The 17,078-nt window shown below is 41.6% G+C and overlaps 2 protein-coding genes across 2 annotated transcripts; one reads left to right on the top strand and one right to left on the bottom strand.

Moving 5' to 3' along the window:
• Positions 1-4,330: 4,330 nt before the first annotated feature.
• On the bottom strand, positions 4,331-9,757 carry LOC137838360 (uncharacterized). Its single transcript, XM_068647604.1, has 5 exons — positions 9,467-9,757; positions 8,936-9,329; positions 8,621-8,719; positions 5,964-8,491; positions 4,331-4,768 (listed from the first exon to the last, which is right to left on the bottom strand). Exons 1-5 carry the CDS (start codon positions 9,755-9,757, stop codon positions 4,331-4,333), a joined length of 3,750 nt encoding a protein of 1,249 aa, XP_068503705.1.
• Positions 9,758-15,019: 5,262 nt separating this feature from the next.
• Positions 15,020-16,558, top strand: LOC137838359 (uncharacterized). The gene has a single exon (XM_068647603.1). It carries the CDS (start codon positions 15,020-15,022, stop codon positions 16,556-16,558), a length of 1,539 nt encoding a protein of 512 aa, XP_068503704.1.
• The last annotated feature ends 520 nt before the right edge of the window (positions 16,559-17,078 follow it).

Genomic DNA, 17,078 nt, shown 5'->3' with positions numbered 1-17,078 from the left:
TCGATTTTGTACATAACGGATTATTTAAGTAAATAAAAATATGAATAGATTATTAATAAATAAATAAAGAATAGTACATCAAAATAAAGTAACAGATGAATTTTGTTCTTTTAAACATTTTAAAATGATTTGTTCACTTTCTTTTATTCTTTTTTTAAACATCTTGTCATGGCTTCACTATCAGGGAGAAATAATATAACATCCCATTGATTGATTGAAAAAAAGGTAGAGAGATACAGAAAAGAAGTAATGCAAATGTTAATAGGAACAATTTTTTTAACACTGTAAATTTGGTTTTCTCTGTAGCAAATGAAGTTGAGGTAATGAAGTCTTCGACCTCTATCATTCAACCAAAACATATCAATAATCTCTTCACTGCTATCATGAATATCAATACCTCTTACTAAGAAAAAATATATTTCATATTTGTTTAAGAAAAAACAAATATTTTAAGAGACGTGCAGCAGGAAGTTGGTGTATATATATATATATATAAACAGTTTTATTTTCCTTAACAATATAAAAATATAATTTCAACTGGATATTTTTCATGATTTTAGGGACTCTGCACATTTAAAAAAATAACACCACCACTGGTGAAACAAGTCCTTCAAACTTCATCAGCAAGCTTCGAAGGTGGTAATAATGGTGGGTGAGGAAATCTCTCATCACCACCGCTAGTGAACCAAGTCACATGAACTTTGGGTCACTAAACATATGGGAAAATAAGAACTTTGAAATGAATGTTTGAAGGGACAAATGCCATGATAGAAAATATGAATATGTACAAAAAAACATGGGAATAAGAAGGTTAAAATGCTTAGTTCATGAACTCAATGATGGAGGGTAATGGGTGGAGGTGATATCTATAATAAACTTTGTCTTCTCAATATTGTAAAGGAATGGAGGGTAATGGGTCTATTGGTCCTTGTCATAATAAGAAGATTTTTTTTTATTCAAACTAAATAGCAAGTTACATAAGCATTGGTCAATGTTTCTTGTTACATAAACATTTCCTTTGAGTTTTATTATAAGAAAAAACTTAGGGTAAAACATGATTTTAGTAGAAGAAGTATTGGGAATTTTGTTTAGTAAAATAAGAAAAAAAAATAGTTTTAATGTAATAAGTTGAACTTTGTTTTTTCTTTAAATTATGTTAAGAGTTATGTTAAATATGTATCTATAGTGTAACACATGTAAAAAAAAGAAGTAACATACCCCTATCCTTTCTTTCTCCTTCTCTTTCTTTCTTCCTTCTTCAATTTATCTCTCACACTTCATCTATTCCAAAATTTGATTATGACATGTTGTAGTTGAGGAATCAGGGTACATTTTTATCCGATCAGATTTTTAAACAGAGTTAGTTCATTTTTATTCTAAAAATCCTCAATTCTCAGTTTTTCCTTATGATTTAGCCATCAATCTTGATAGGGACAATTGAAACAAAATGTTCATCTCAACTTGTTTTATCATATGCTGAATTTTGGTGATGTTTGGATAACTTGCTTCAGGTCCACATATTTCATAGTGATTCCCCTGCCTGAAGGAATATACTCGGGATAAGAAATTACAGGTAAGGGAAGCTAACTTTAATTTTGTAATAGTACCCTAAACTAGAATATTTGGATGTGGAGGGGACGTGGTCCCAATATTCAATTTATATTGCAGGGATGTTGTTTGTTTATATATTATGTTGTTTGTTTATATATTGTTTAAACTTATAGAAATATTAAATTTTGATGATTTAGTATTTGAGTGTTTTTTTTTTTATGTTAAATAGGATTTTGAATGTTGTGGATTGTGTTTTGAATAATATTGTATGATGAAAATTATATGGAATTGAATTCATACATTTGGGATAATGTATGGAGTGATGTTTATGTCTTAAGTATTGATGCCTATGTGGTAATAGAAATCCCCTAGCCTCACTGATGATCTAAGTCACATAGATTAAGATATCAGGTGGTGAGAAGTTGATGGGGGAGTTCATGCACATCGTGACATATGAGATGCACGACTTGGGTTGTATTGAACTTACCCTTATCCTTTCTCTTAGATTCCTTGACAATCTAAGTCTTGGGTATTGGATCAGGTGTTAGTCTTTGGTAGGACTTACTTAATATGGGTCTTCTAGAAGGCGTCAGTTGTTATTCTATTTGTTGAATATCCTGGATGTGTAGATCCATGTGGGATCTATGTGTTTTTTTATGTTGGGATTTGAAGAAGATTGAATAATTGAGAATTTGATCCATGTAATTTGGTTTGCTTTTTTGATTGAATTATGTATATTATAAAATTTTATTTTCACTAGCTTATCCTTACTTTTCTTGTTGCGTTGTGAACTGCGATGATTGTACTACGTACACAAGCAGATGAACATACAGTTGCAGGAGAACCTGAAAGGTTTTAGAGTTTTGTTTTGAGTTATGAATTGCAAATATTTGCATTTTTATAAGTCCTAATCAAGTATTAGGAATGTTTTGAAAAACTCTAAACTTGTATATAAACATGTAGAATTTGTATTGTAATGGTTAGATATATTTTTGGGATGTTACATATAGTGTATTTGTTACATGAAAAATAATTAAAATAGATATTATTTATTTATTTTTGTAATTTTCAAATATTATTTAAGTAAATAAATTTATTTTATTAATTGTGTTAATAGAGATAAATAAATAATCTTTTGTTTGTTAGATTTTGTGTCTCATTGTTGTTTTAAGAGTTTTTTTTTTTCCTTACTTTGGGTTAGGATTTGGTTAGTGTTTGAATTCATGGATAGATGTAAAGTGGTTCAATATCTTTTATGAGTTTATGTTGTTTTGTATGGGCAAATTTTGTTTTTCATTTTTATATATTTTTTTAAATTCCAACCTTATATATTATTCATATATCTTTATTCGTGTGGGGATAAAAGTTATATGTTTCTTCCTACTCCATTGGGAATAGGAAAAAAACATACCATTTTTATTTTTTGTGTAATTTAATATTATTTGTGAACTAAATTTTGAATAAAATAATACATGTGTTCGAATTATGAAGATGTTATTTATTTTTTAAATATCTCATAATGTTAATAATATTTGTTGCGATAACTAACATAAATAATGGTTATATGTTCCCTCCTACTCAGTTTTGCTACATTTGCATCCAATTTTTTGTATACCAATGGAAATTTTATAATTTCAAGGTGAAAAAAATACAGTTATACTAACAGAACAAAAAATCATGTTTAAATTCATATTAAACAACCCAAAAATAAACCAGTGAGGTGCAAAAATAGAATACAAAACTAAAAAAAAAGATCTTCTCAGACACGCTTGATGAACATATATTTATTCACACACAATAGCCTCAATCATAGATTATTGGACTATAATAATAAATAAATCCATTGTTTTAATTAATATTCTTATAATTGGGTTTATTTGGGCCTTAACTATTATTTTTGTTAATTTTATATTTTTAGAGTAAATTATCTAGAGGAAGCATCTACCTTTGGGAATGGCCCAAATATTATATTTTTTTTTTGTTTTTTTTATTTTTATTTTTCGTTTATAAAAAAAGAAGAAAAAAATGTTGAATATTAGATTTTTTTTAGTTTTTTAGTTTTTTTTAGGGTATACTAAATAAATAAAAACTAATAAGAAGAAAACAAAATTTAAATATGCATACAAAAAATGCAGATAAAAAGAAAAACCCGATAACCAAAATCAAATTGGATTCCCCGACAACGGCGCCAAATTTGATATCTATCGTTTTGCTGTCAAATTAATATAATTCTAGTGTAGACTTGTTTAACACTAGAGAGATGATAGTATAAATGTAGTCAGATGACTCCAAGTCGTCTTCCAATGAATCCAATAATGAAATTGACAGATCGGTGTTTAGAATATATCTGCAATAATAAGAGTTAGTAATAACAATAATAATAAAAAGGGGATTGAGATAATTATGCAGGAAATACAAAAGAGATTTGAAACAACAAATAAAAAGCGGTTGATCCCAAGTTCTTCCACCATTGAATTCTTTACTGGTTCTCTAAAGATTACTCTTTTCTCAATCATCTAACAGAGTTAAACGAGATTGAACATGCACCAATCTAATTCAACTGAAACTCACCAGTAAACACATGCGTTCTACTGGTTTAATCAATATCCACTTTGTTCCATGCATATACTTCATGGAATGCTTACCTCCTCTCTCTTGAACCATGCTTAACTAAGTTAGTTTTAGTTTATAAGAAAAAAAATATTTTTTTTATCAACAAAGAATGGAATTAAAATTAAAGGGGATACAAAGGGGTATCCCAACCCTTTTACACACCACACTAAAGAAAACCAAGACCAGAAAGATCACCCTCTAAGGATGAGAGATCAAACTGTTTGCTATATGAAGCTACAAAAACTTGCATCAGATGACACCCTACCTCTATAACACTAATAAAACAAAAACAAATTGTGGCAACAATGCCACCAGACTTCCCCGCAAACCACAAGACCTCCATCATCCTCACAATCTTCAACATCTGCTTGCCCCATGTTGAACTCTGGATGCGTCCTGTATATTCTTGCAGCCAATCTATACCACCTGACAAAACAGAAAAAATTGGGGACGAGTATATTGCTACAACATTCAGTCTTTTATAGCACTTTGAACAGTCTCCACCAGCCATTCCCCTGTTTCTGCTACTCAGTTGTTGGTAGTACAGGAGCTCAGCAGCACACAAGTTGGGCCCAAAACGAATCTTTCCCGGGATTGGCAAAACCTGCAACTAACATCAAGCACACCAGGAGAGAGTGCCAGACCAAAGCCTAGACAACACACTAGCACCAGCCACTGAAAAACTTGAAGCACCAGCAATTCAGCACACCAGAGGGAAACCAATCCTTCAGCCCTATAGTTTACCATCACTGTACTTGCAAAGATTACAAATTAAACGTTAGCTTAGGCCTTCTGGTAGCTGTTGCTCAATAACTTTATGCCTTGTCCAACACGCCCACTCAACATACATGACAACCCCGAAATGCACTATATGTGCCTTGGCAACAACACCACCAATAAAGAAACAGTGGTCCACCCCCTAAAAAGGGTTTACACCTCCCCAGCATGGATAGTTACATAGCATACAATGCAAAAGATGAACTTTCCACCTTAGGCTCACGACAAGAGAAACATCTTGGTTAAGTATACCCGAAGTAAAGAATCAAAGCAATTACTTTAAGGAAGTCCTATATAAGCCTGTCCCAGTAAAAATCTAACGAACACGCCAAGCATACAGGTGCAAAGAAAACATCCCCTCCCCAACGAAGTAGCTACTGCGGTGTAAAGGGTGCTTTGCTTTTCCAAACCCATGACAAAGAAAGAGGCATCTAACACAACAGGTCGCATCCTCTAGGTTACATGATGCAGTCTCCCTCTCTATAAAATCGAACATAGACCTAATTTGTAGATGATCAGGCTTGCCAAGAGGGTTTACCCACATCACACTCCTACCACACCCCTGCCAAACCCGCAAGACATACTCTGCCAAAGCAACAAGTTAATTTTGGTCACAGCAAGCTATGGTCTGTCTAGAAAGCAGCTCAACACCAATATTCATTTGCTTCTTCAAAAACAACACAGGGCCTGACCCAAGGAAGAACCACGTCCGCTTTCATGGACAAACTCCCCAAACATGACTGCTATCGGGGACAGAAAGTTGACCACCTTATACCTGTTAAGAAACAACCTCACTTCCCTATTATACCATACCTATTCCAGCTCGAACTCCAACCACTCAATGAACCAAGAGAAGACACTGGTTCAGATACAATAGCCAGTCAGAGAAAGCGTACGAAAAATCAGTTGTTTTGAGCGTTCTGGAAAATCTCATCAGAGTCAGGCACCCCTTGTCTGAAAACCACTAAGTTCCTATGCTCCCAAATACAGCTAACGATAGCCGCCCAAAAACCTAACCATACCTGATTCTGCTTACTAGAGAGATGTGTTAGATGGAAATTCATAAAGTGGTTCATGAGATCCTTATTTTGGACACCTAAAATACTAATCCACCTATAACACCGGGACCACACTTGTTGTGCATAACCGCATTCTAGGAAATGGTGTTGAGAGTATTCCTTTGACAGATTACAAAGAGCACAAAGGGTTGAGATCACAGAAACTCCTCTTCTTAGCAAATTAACTTTATTAGGAATTCTATCAATGAGGATTCTCCAAGCTGTAGTGAGTACTTTGGGCATGGCTTTAGCTTGCCATAGGAGACTAAACACACCTTCCCTTGAGGCTGAGCATTGGTGATTAGCCAACATAGAATATGCTGACTTTACCGAGAACGTACCCTTCTGGTCCCCCTTCCATAGGAGTTGGTCAAAGGAGTCCTTATGCATTGCACCCGTACTTAGTCTGGATAACATGTCTGCCTCCAGATCCGTCTCCCATTGAAACCTGTCCCTCCTCCAATTCAAATTCCACCACCAACTATTCTCTTCCCATTCTCCTACCTCCCCCACCCTTTTACCTTGGTCAAGTGACAAGGAGAATAGTCTAGGATACCCCGATCTAAGACATTCATTCCCAAGCCACAGATCCTCCCACAATCTCACTATGGCTTCGTTTCCTACTTTCCACCCAATGGCCTTTTGGAACCAACCGTCTTCTACACCTTCACCACAAATTTTAGTGAGATCCTTCCACCACCATGATTGGTATTTCGACCTAAGCTGTATATTTTCTGCTACTGTGTCGTATTTAGATGAGATAATCTCTTTCCATTTGCCTCCTTCACTACTCATGATCCTCCATCTCCATTTCGCCAGGAGAGCCACATTAAAGTTCTTCACATCCTTCACCCCCAAGCCTCCTAACTTTAAAGGCTTACACACATTATCCCAGTTAACCCATGATATCGATTTGCTCTGTTTTCCCCAAGCCCATAAGAACTTCCTCTGAATGCTACTGATTTTATTGTACACTGCTACGGGAGCTTTGAAAATCGAGAGATAGAACAAAGGTATGGCAATGAACATCGATTTTAACAGAAAAATTCGTCCTGCCATTGATAGGAATCTCCCTTTCCAAGAGCTAAGTTTGGCTTCGACCTTTTTAACTACCGGATCCCATAATTGTTTCTTCCTCGGATTTCCACCCACCTCAACCCCCAAATATTGGAAAGGGAGCTTCATCGTATTGCAATTCAGGGTTTTAGCGTACGTGCTCATAGCAAAGCTGTCCACTTTAATACCAGTCAACTTAGACTTATGGAAGTTGACTTTCAGGCCCGATACAATCTCATAGCAGCGAAGGATAGCCTTAATTGCAAAAATGCTATCAAAGGAATCCTCACACATAAAAAGTGTGTCATCTGCGAACTGTAACAAACAACACTCAACGTTATTTCTTCCCACCTTCAGACCCCTAAGGACATTCGTTCTCAGCGCTTGTCTAACCAACCCTGCTAAACCTCCAGCAACCACTAAGAAAAGAAAAGGAGTCATTGGGTCACCCTGTCTCAACCCCCTGTAAGGTTTGAATTCCTCCGTAGGACTCCCATTAACCAACACAGATACTGACGATGAGACCAAGCACCCTTTAACCCACGAAATCCACTTGTCATGGAAGCCTAGTCTGTGGAGCATATCAAACAAAAAACTCCATCTCACTGAGTCATATGCCTTTTCAAAATCCACCTTGAGGCACACCCCACTTTTCCTATTTCTCTTTATATCCTCAAGGACCTCATTAGCCATAACGACACTGTCCAATAATCCTCTATCACAAATAAAGGCTGACTGACATTCGTCAATGATTAACGGCATAATATTCTTCATGCGGCTTGACAAAACTTTTGTGATAATCTTATAGATTACTCCAACAAGAGAAATGAGTATGAATTGATCGAGCGAAGATGGGTCTCTTACTTTAGGAATGAGCGCTATGAAAGAAGCATTGCAGCCTTTCGGGAGAGATCCTGTTGTGTGAAAAAGTTGGACAACTGCCATAACATCCGCCTTAAGCACTTCCCAACAACTCTTAATGAAATTGAAATTGAACCCATCCGGGCCCGGACTTTTTGATCCTCCACATTCCCATACAACATTCTTCACTTCTTCCTCGGTGAAACTGACAACCATATTTCTGCTTACCTCCAATGGCAAAGACCTGAATTCCACCGAACCCAAGTGTACACCAAAGTCCTGCGTAGCCGTGAATCTCTTCTCAAAGAGTAACTTTGCTTCCCTCCTTACAACTTCCAGTTCCTCATACCACTGAAAGTCAACCTCAACACCTTTGACCTCATTTTTTAGCCTTCTCCATCGAATCACGGAATGGAAAAATTTAGAGTTAAAGTCCCCATGTTTAAGCCAATTCACTCTTGCTTTTTGCTTGTAAATGGAGTCTAACTTTCTATTAACCATCCCCAATTGACTTAGCAATTCCATCCTTTTCAACCTCCCCTCGTCCTCTAAAGCATCAATGTCGTCCTCCCCATCTAAATTCTAAATTTCCATCTCAATACGTCTTTTATCAGATTCCACACAACCAAACACACTTCTGTTCCACACTTTAAGATCTGCCTTTAAGAGTTTCAACATTTCTTTAAGTACGAAAATACAATTACCTTCCACCTGATACGATTCCCATTTATCCTTTATCATTGCCGTGAACCCCAGTTCCTTTAGCCATACATCGAGGGTTCTGAAAGGTTTAGGCCACCAATCTTTAACGCATGATTTTAAAACTATAGCGCAGTGATCTTAGACAACTCTCTGTTGCACATATTTTTTGGATGCCGTCCAGATTTGAAGCCACTCTTCAGAGACCAGAAATCTATCTAGTTTGCTCTTTGTTGTTCCGTTCACTTTAAACCAAGTAAACTTTTTCCCTACACAAGGAATTTCCATCCAACCATTGGTTTCAATAAATTTGTTAAAACCTTCAATCTCCTTCTTTTGACTTGAATGGCCTCTAATCCCTTTCCTCTCCTCAGGCCTCCTTACGGCATTGAAATCACCGCATAAACACCAAGCCAAGTTCTGGTGGGATTGCTTGAGCGTCGTTAAAGCTTCCCACAAAAGGATTTTATCCTGTATATTACACACTGCATAAACATTTACCACCACACAATGTCGTTTTGCTTCAAGGTGATAGCCCACTATAGCAATAAAGCTAGCACTTGCAATGTGGCTTTCGTAATCGAATGCTTCCTTGTTCCACATTGTTATCATACTTCCTGCCCCGTTAATCCCTTCATGGTAGACCCAACCAATGTCACAACTTCTCCACAAGAGAAAGCATCTGGCATCTGAGAAAGAGGAAGTTTTCGTTTCCTGCAAACAGAGAAAATCAGCACCCTCCTTAAACACAAGGTGACTCAAATACCTTGCTTTCGTCCCCCCTCCCAACCCTCTAATATTGAGGTTGATTATAATCATGGTAACTCCTTCACACTACCCACCCGAGATACCTCTTTATCATCTTTATCCCTTTCCTCTAGACGATTCAGTTCTCCAACCAGATTCCCCTTGCCCCCTGAGCACTCCAATCCGAGGTTGCGTCCCAACTCCCAAATTCGAACTGATTCAGCATCCTTGACTTCCAGCTTGAACCGGTCATTGCAGTGATGAATATCAGTACTCGACTCCGCAAATGAACAGTGGCTAAGCTTAGAAGAAGAGTTTACCCCATGATGGAGTGATCCTACTCCCCTGTTCGACCTCCACTTTGGTTGAGCAGATTGCGTGTCGTGCCCCCGCATAGACCTAAGTCTTCGGAATTCTGGTGATGACTTGCAGCCCACTACTCCATTGGAGAAAGCGTCATGTTCAGCAATTGATTCTTCGCCGTTGATCGTCTTGCACCACTTAACGCTTCCGCTTGATTGGGGATCCGAGCTCCCCGTAGATGAGCTCTCTCTCTCACTACCCCATCATGGAGTGATCCTACTCCCCCGTTCGACCTCCACTTTGGTTGAGCAGATTGCGTGTCGTGCCCCCGCATAGACCTTAGTCTTCGGAATTCTGGTGATGACTTGCAGCCCACTACTCCATTGGAGAAAGCGTCATGTTCAGCAATTGATTCTTCGTCGTTGATCGTCTTGCACCACTTAACGCTTCCGCTTGATTGGGGATCCGAGCTCCCCGTAGATGAGCTCTCTCTCTCATTACTACAGTGAATTGCATGGCATGGGTTTACATCAGAATCGCTCTCCTGCGTTTGCAACACGACACGGTGATCCCTATCTTCCCTTGTACGATGAGAAATTGATGCAGACATAGTACCGGAACCTTCCTTACCACAGCGAATAATCGTTTTTCCCCCTTTGCTTCCTGACGTTGGGCCCCTTTCATTCCCTTCTTTGCTAACTGTACCTCTCATGGCTGATTGGGCCTCACCTTGCTTAAGCCCAGTAGCTAAGAAATTGCACCCATAGGCCCCTTCCATTAGGTTAGCCAGTGAATCCTGAAACACCTTACATGCTTCGTTGACTTGGTTAACAGCAGCTAAAGTTGCTTTTCCTTCAGACCCTCCTTGCACACGTTTTGCCATATTAAGGAAAGAAAAACCACCTTTAGACTGACACCCCGTATCGCTCACAACCTTATTCTCTACAAATTTCCAATTTGTTGGTAACGAGGTTTGGGTTAGCCCCACCACCTCGGGAACCTCGTCCCGCCGCAGACCGACGCCTCCGCGATCATCCCCTTCATCGGACGACCTTCCAGAATGGTAGGTTTCCTCCACTATGGTATCCGATGACGAGATACTATCGGATGAGGCATAGTGATCATCGTGAAATGAACATTCTCCTCTTTCTTTGCTGGGTATCTCCTCTGTGATGACAATATTACATACTTGCCCGTTAATCCTGAACTCCTTCACCATATCCGCTTTGCGTAACCTAATCTGCAAACGGGCATACTCCAAGTTCTCCCACAGTCGAGTAGACTCATCAATTTTAACCAGGGATGCTACTTCTCCAACCACCTTCGTGAAGAACTGTTTATTCCACAAGGTTAATGGGATTCCATAACACCTTACCCAGGCTATTTTATGCTCTGCTACATGAGATTCGGACCTGGGTTCAATATCATCAAAAAGGGAGACGAACCATTCATTATTAAGCTTAATGATATCCTCCATTCTATCACCATCTTTGGGTGTTAGAAGCACTAGATTATCACCCATAAGAAAAATATTATTATTTACTTTTCATTCTTTTAGAAGTATATACAGACAATTTCACGTAAACACTTAAAAAAATAACTCGTGTTAAAGAGTGGATTCACATAACTAAAGAATTACAATATTTTATTTGACAAGGTGTGGTTTGTATTCAAAATGACAAAGTCAATTGAAAATCCAAGGTTTAAATCATAAATACTTAATATATTTTTTTGAATTATGACTTTTATATAATAAAATTATGTAATTATGAATATTTAACTATAATAATTCCTTACATTTTTTTTATATTTGATTTTGTTTTTATAATTAAAATGTGTAAGAAATTTTTTATGTGTTTGTGTAATTTTTTTATTTAAAAATGTACCGACCAGGTCATCGGGTATGATGACATGGACAAGAGAGAGGTAGGTAGTCAAGAAGTCAACACAGTCGACGTATGTAAGGGCGGCGTGCTCTACCACTAAGTAAGTCGGTTATCGCCGAGATGTGTCACCACCAAGATCATCGCCCATCGCCTAAAAAATCAACCCGCATGACGTAAGCATTTCACAAAGAGAGGGCCCACACGAGGGGTAACCCTAAGTTGGGCAGCGACGCTGTGGGTCCCTGTGTACAGAATAAGTGATCAAGTCAAAGGGGCGCGTGGTAATGCCCACGTGCTCATTGAAGGTATCTAGGGAAGGCTGCATGCATAACACGTGTCCAATTAGGGGATTCGAACGGAATGATGGCGCGATAAATGCAGCACTCAAGTTAGAGCCCAAGGGGCCATGAGGTTATACATTGCACTCCAAGATAAGGGAAGTCCATGGGCCAGATACGCTAAGATCCTAAAGATAGCGGCGCAAGGACCTTCTCCAAGGAACCCTAGTTTTCACTTATATATAGGGCGCAAATAAGCCCTAGCGAGGTATGTTTTTCAGTTCACAGTTATACGAGTTTTAACCTAGTTTTTCCAGAGAGACATACAGAGCAAAACCCTAATTGTTCTTGACGGCACATTCACTGAGAGCACAAGACAATTAGGGTAGCACAGTTTTAGCTATACAGTTTCAGTCATTGAGATAATCATACAGTTTCTAGTATTTGGTGTTTCTCGCTAGCTGACTTGATCGTCGGAGTGCAAACGGCCGCGAGGGCGCCCCTTTGTTCTTCTTTTTTCAGGTACTGACAGACGAAGCAAAACGAAGGTGCCCTAACTCGTTAAGACAAGCCACACATAAAGACGACCCAGGTCAACCGGCCAGAACATCTGGCGCCCACCGTGGGGCCGATATAAACATCGGTTCCACCACACAAGCTTTCAGTTCGAGATTTTCAGCACTCAGATAAGTTGAGAGGATCCCTGGAGAGCCATGGCCACCCGACCAGCACGCGGTAGGAGTGAAGAGATGACCCTACAGCAGCTCATGGGGATGGTGCACGGGCTACAAGACGCAGTGGCCGCCTCGAAAGTAGAACAGGAACGCATGCAGGCGGACCTCACAGCTTCTCAAGTAAGAAGCGAGGAACTCCACCGCACCAACGAGGAGTTACGTCATAGATGGCGGGGCAGAGACGAACCGGAGGCTACATCCCCACCCAGGGAATTCACAACACCGTTTTCACAAGCAATCTTGGAGACAGCAATTCCCAACACGTTCACAGGACCCAAAGCGACGTTCACAGGAACGGAGGACCCCGAAGCGCACCTCACGGCGTTCCACACACAGATGTTACTGGTAGGTGGATCGGACGCTGCTAAGTGCAAGCTTTTCATGAGCACCCTGACAGGGATGGCCATGGACTGGTTCATCAGCCTCCCAGAGGGCCACGTCACGTCCTTCGCCCAACTTTCGAAACTATTTAGAGAACAGTACCTAGCCAACAGAACTCCCGCCCCAGTCTCGTACGACCTTTTCGACGTCAAGCAGTTTCAAGGCGAAACCCTAAAGGAATACATAAGCCGCTTCGGGGCACAGGTGATAAAAGTAGGTACCAAGGAGGAACCCATGATTGTGTACGCGTTCAAGAAGGGAGTGCGCCCCGGATCTTTCAGCAAGACGCTTAACCGCAGTCGCCCCAAAACTTTCGCTGAAATAAGGCGACAAGCGGTGGAACATATTGCCTCAGAAGGTGAAACGTATGAAAAATGTACAACCACTATGCCGGCGCGCCCCAAGGCATAGATACGCACGCAACCTGTTCGAGTTCACCAAGCCGTCACAGAAAGGAAACACTTCAACAGGAAACGCGTTTACGAGCCACGAAGGACTCAACCTAAGAGTCGAGTAGAGGAAGGGAGAGAAGCACGCAAACCGCCGTAGGCGACGTGGGTATAAACATAACATCGGGGGCAGCCACCAACGACGATGTGAACATGGGAGATGTCGAGTTGAAGCCTGAAAACAACGCCGGGGTAGAAGAAGAGGCGAGCTGCCCGGAGGCCGCTAGGGAGTCAAGCATTGTGAGAGCATTACTCGCTAGCGAGAGGAGACCTCGCCCGGTTGTAGATTGGCTCGAGAGGAAGATCGGCGGTAAAACTTTCAATTTGGGGAAAAATCTAGACGACGGGACACAGGAACAGATCGCCAAGGTGATAGGCATGCATCTGGACGCGTTCGCATGGTCTGCCTCGGATATGCCAGGAATCGACCCTGATTTTTTATGTCATCGCCTAGCAATGGACCCCCAAGTCAGACCAGTCCGACAAAGAAGAAGAAAATTCAATGAAGAAAGGAGACAGGCGATCAGAGACGAGACGCAGAAACTCCTTGAGGCAGGCCATATCAAGGAGATACAATATCCGGAATGGCTCGCCAATGTTGTATTGGTAAAAAAGAGCAACGGGAAATGGCGAATGTGTGTCGACTTCACAGATCTAAATAAAGCCTGTCCAAAGGATTCCTATCCTTTGCCGAGTATAGACACCCTAGTGGACAGCGCAGCAGGGTGTAAGTTGTTGAGTTTCTTAGACGCGTTCTCGGGGTACAATCAAATTAAGATGCACCCCATGGACGAGGAGAAAACTGCCTTCATGACAGAACAGTCGTGCTATTGCTACAAAGTGATGCCTTTTGGGCTGAAGAACGCGGGAGCCACGTACCAGAGATTGATGGATAAAGTGCTCGCGCCTATGCTTGGGAGAAACGTGCAAGCTTACGTTGACGATATGGTCGTAACATCCTTGGAAAAAAACCAACATATAGCCGACTTAGAGGAGCTGTTCGTTACGATAGCCAAATACAAGCTAAAGCTGAACCCCGAGAAGTGCATTTTCGGTGTGGAAGCGTGAAAATTCTTAGGTTTTCTCTTGACCGAAAGAGGAATCGAGGCAAACCCTGACAAGTGTGCGGCCATTTTGGCAATGAGGAGTCCTGCTACGGTGAAAGAAGTGCAGTAGCTCACGGGTCGGATGGCCGCCCTGTCGCGATTCGTGTCTGCCAGTGGGGAGAGGGGTCACTCATATTTCCAGTGCTTGAAAAGGAACAATAGATTTGTCTGGACGAAAGAGTGCGAAGAGGCTTTCGTAAAACTCAAAGAATACCTGTCAAGCCCGCCGGTCCTGTGCAAACCCCAAGTAGGAGCGCCCCTCAGACTATACTTCGCCGTAACCGAGAAGGCGCTGAGTGCGGTCCTCGTCCAGGATCAAGATCAAATTCAGAAACCCGTTTATTTTGTCAGCAAGGTATTGCGGGGCCCAGAGGTGAGATATCAGGCTTTGGAGAAAACAGCATTGGCAGTAGTGTTTTCGGCGAGGAGGTTGCGCCACTACTTCCAGAGTTTTACAGTGTTGGTGATGACCGACTTACCTATCCAGAAGGTCCTGAAGAAACCAGATGTGGCTGGAAGAATGGTAAAATGGGCGGTAGAGTTGTCGGAGTTCGACATCAAGTATGAGCCCCGGGGACCAATCAAGGGTCAAATCTTCGCTAACTTCGTGGTCGAATTATCTTCTGAAACAGTGCAAAGCGCCGGGGATGGTTTTCGTTGGGTACTCTCAGTGGACGGATCCTCTAACCAGTTAGGCAGTGGGGCCGGGATAATTCTGGAAGGACCCAACGACGTGTTGATAGAACAATCCCTAAAATTCGCCTTTAAAGCCAGCAACAACCAGGCGGAATACGAGGCTCTGATCGCTGGCGTTTTGTTGGCAAAGGAGATGGGAGCAAGGGTGCTGTTGGCCAAAAGCGATTCATTGCTAATCACAGGCCAAGTGACCGGCGAGTTCCAGGCTAAAGATCCGCAGATGGCAGCTTATTTGGAGTATGTGCAGGAGTTGAGGAAGTCTTTTGTTTCGTTTGAAGTAGTGCATGTGCCAAGGGAGCAGAACGCCCGGGCCGACTTGCTAGCAAAGCTCGCCAGTTCGGGCAAGGGGGGCAGGCAGAGGACCGTCATACAGGAGACCCTGAAGACACCTCGAGCGTTCGTGGCATACCACCAAGTTCTCCAAATCTGCAAGTCAAAGGAAGGGATGGCAAGAAGTCATAAATCCCTTTCTCAGGAGACCTTGAGAATGCCAAGGGTTAGAGCGCATCCAGTGGGGGAGATAAAAATGACGCAAGTTTGTGCCATCCACGAGCCGGACACATGGATCACGCCATATCAGCGATACATCGCAGATGGCTTACTCCCAATGGACTCGGCGGAAGCTAGGAAGGTAAAAAGGAACTCCAGCAAGTTCACCCTCATCGATGGTGAGTTGTACAGGTTTGGGTTCACACACCCCCTTTTAGTATGTGTGCATGGAGAGAGGTGCACGAGAATTATGACCGAGCTTCATGAAGGGATTTGCGGGAGTCACATCGGAGGTCGAGCCTTGGCAACAAGAACCATCCGCGCGGGTTATTATTGGCCGACAATGAGAGAAGACTACAAGATATATGCCCAACGTTGCAAGCAGTGCCAGGAGCACGCCGATTGGCATAAGGCGCCTCCGGAAGAGTTAAAATCAATCTACAGTCCCTGGCCTTTCCACACCTGGGGAATCGATATCCTGGGACCTTTCCCATTGGTGATTAGGCAGATGAAGTATTTGGTTGTGGCAGTCGAATACTTCACGAAGTGGATTGAAGCAGAACCAGTAGCCCAGATCACAGCGCACAAGATACAGAACTTCGTATGGAAGAATATTGTGTGTCGCTTCGGTGTGCCCAAGCGTTTGGTGTCGGATAATGGGACTCAGTTCGCGAGTCACCTGCTGAAGAAGCTATGCGAGGACATTGGAACTCAACATGTGTTCGCTTCTGTGGAACACCCGCAAACGAATGGGCAGGTGGAGTCGGCTAATCGGGTTTTACTAAGAGGTTTGAAGAGGAGATTGGAGAAGGCCAAAGGGTCTTGGGCTGAGGAAGTTCCCCGTATAATATGGGCATATCACACCACTGAATAGTCAGGAACCCACGAAACCCCGTTCAGCTTGGTGTACGGGTGCGATGCTATGATCCCAGTTGAAATCCAGGAAAGCTCGCCGAGATTCCAAAACTTCGTGGCAGAAGACTCGAATGCAGAAAGGAGGATGAACTTAGACTTGTTGGATGAGGTCAGGGAGGAGGCAAGGGTAAAGGCTGAGGCGATAAAGAGAAGAGTCGAGCGCAAGTACAATTCTAGGGCAAGGCCAAGACAGTTCAGAGATGGCGACTTGGTAATGAGGAAGGCCCACCTGTACGAGAGGCAGAACAAATTGTCACCCAAATGGACGGGACCGTTTAGAATAACCGAAGCACTCGGGAACGGCGCCTATCGTTTGGAAACACTGGAGGGAGGGGCGATTCCTCGCACTTGAAACGCTACCCACCTCAAGTTTTATTACAGTTGAAACATTGTAAGTAGCAGTTAACTCGAACAGTCAAGTGAAAACAGTTTTTTAAGGTGGCGCTCTTTTTCCCTGAGAAGGGTTTTTTAATGAGGCC

Source organism: Phaseolus vulgaris, chromosome 4 (genome assembly GCF_000499845.2).
Source record: "Phaseolus vulgaris cultivar G19833 chromosome 4, P. vulgaris v2.0, whole genome shotgun sequence".
In the NCBI taxonomy this organism is placed as follows: domain Eukaryota; kingdom Viridiplantae; phylum Streptophyta; class Magnoliopsida; order Fabales; family Fabaceae; genus Phaseolus; species Phaseolus vulgaris.
The sequence above is the reverse complement of the archived record's forward strand: the minus strand, read 5'-3'. Positions and strand labels throughout refer to the sequence as shown.

Coding starts and splice junctions, on each gene's coding strand:
- LOC137838360 (XM_068647604.1), bottom strand. CDS start 9,757: ATGCGGGGGCACGACACGCAATCTGCTCAACCAAAGTGGAGGTCGAAC. Junction 8,492..8,620: donor GGAATCGTATCAGGTGGAAG/GTAATTGTATTT, acceptor TTTAGAATTTAG/ATGGGGAGGACGACATTGAT. Junction 4,769..5,963: donor TCTCTAGTAAGCAGAATCAG/GTATGGTTAGGT, acceptor TGTTAGTTGCAG/GTTTTGCCAATCCCGGGAAA.
- LOC137838359 (XM_068647603.1), top strand. CDS start 15,020: ATGGTAAAATGGGCGGTAGAGTTGTCGGAGTTCGACATCAAGTATGAG.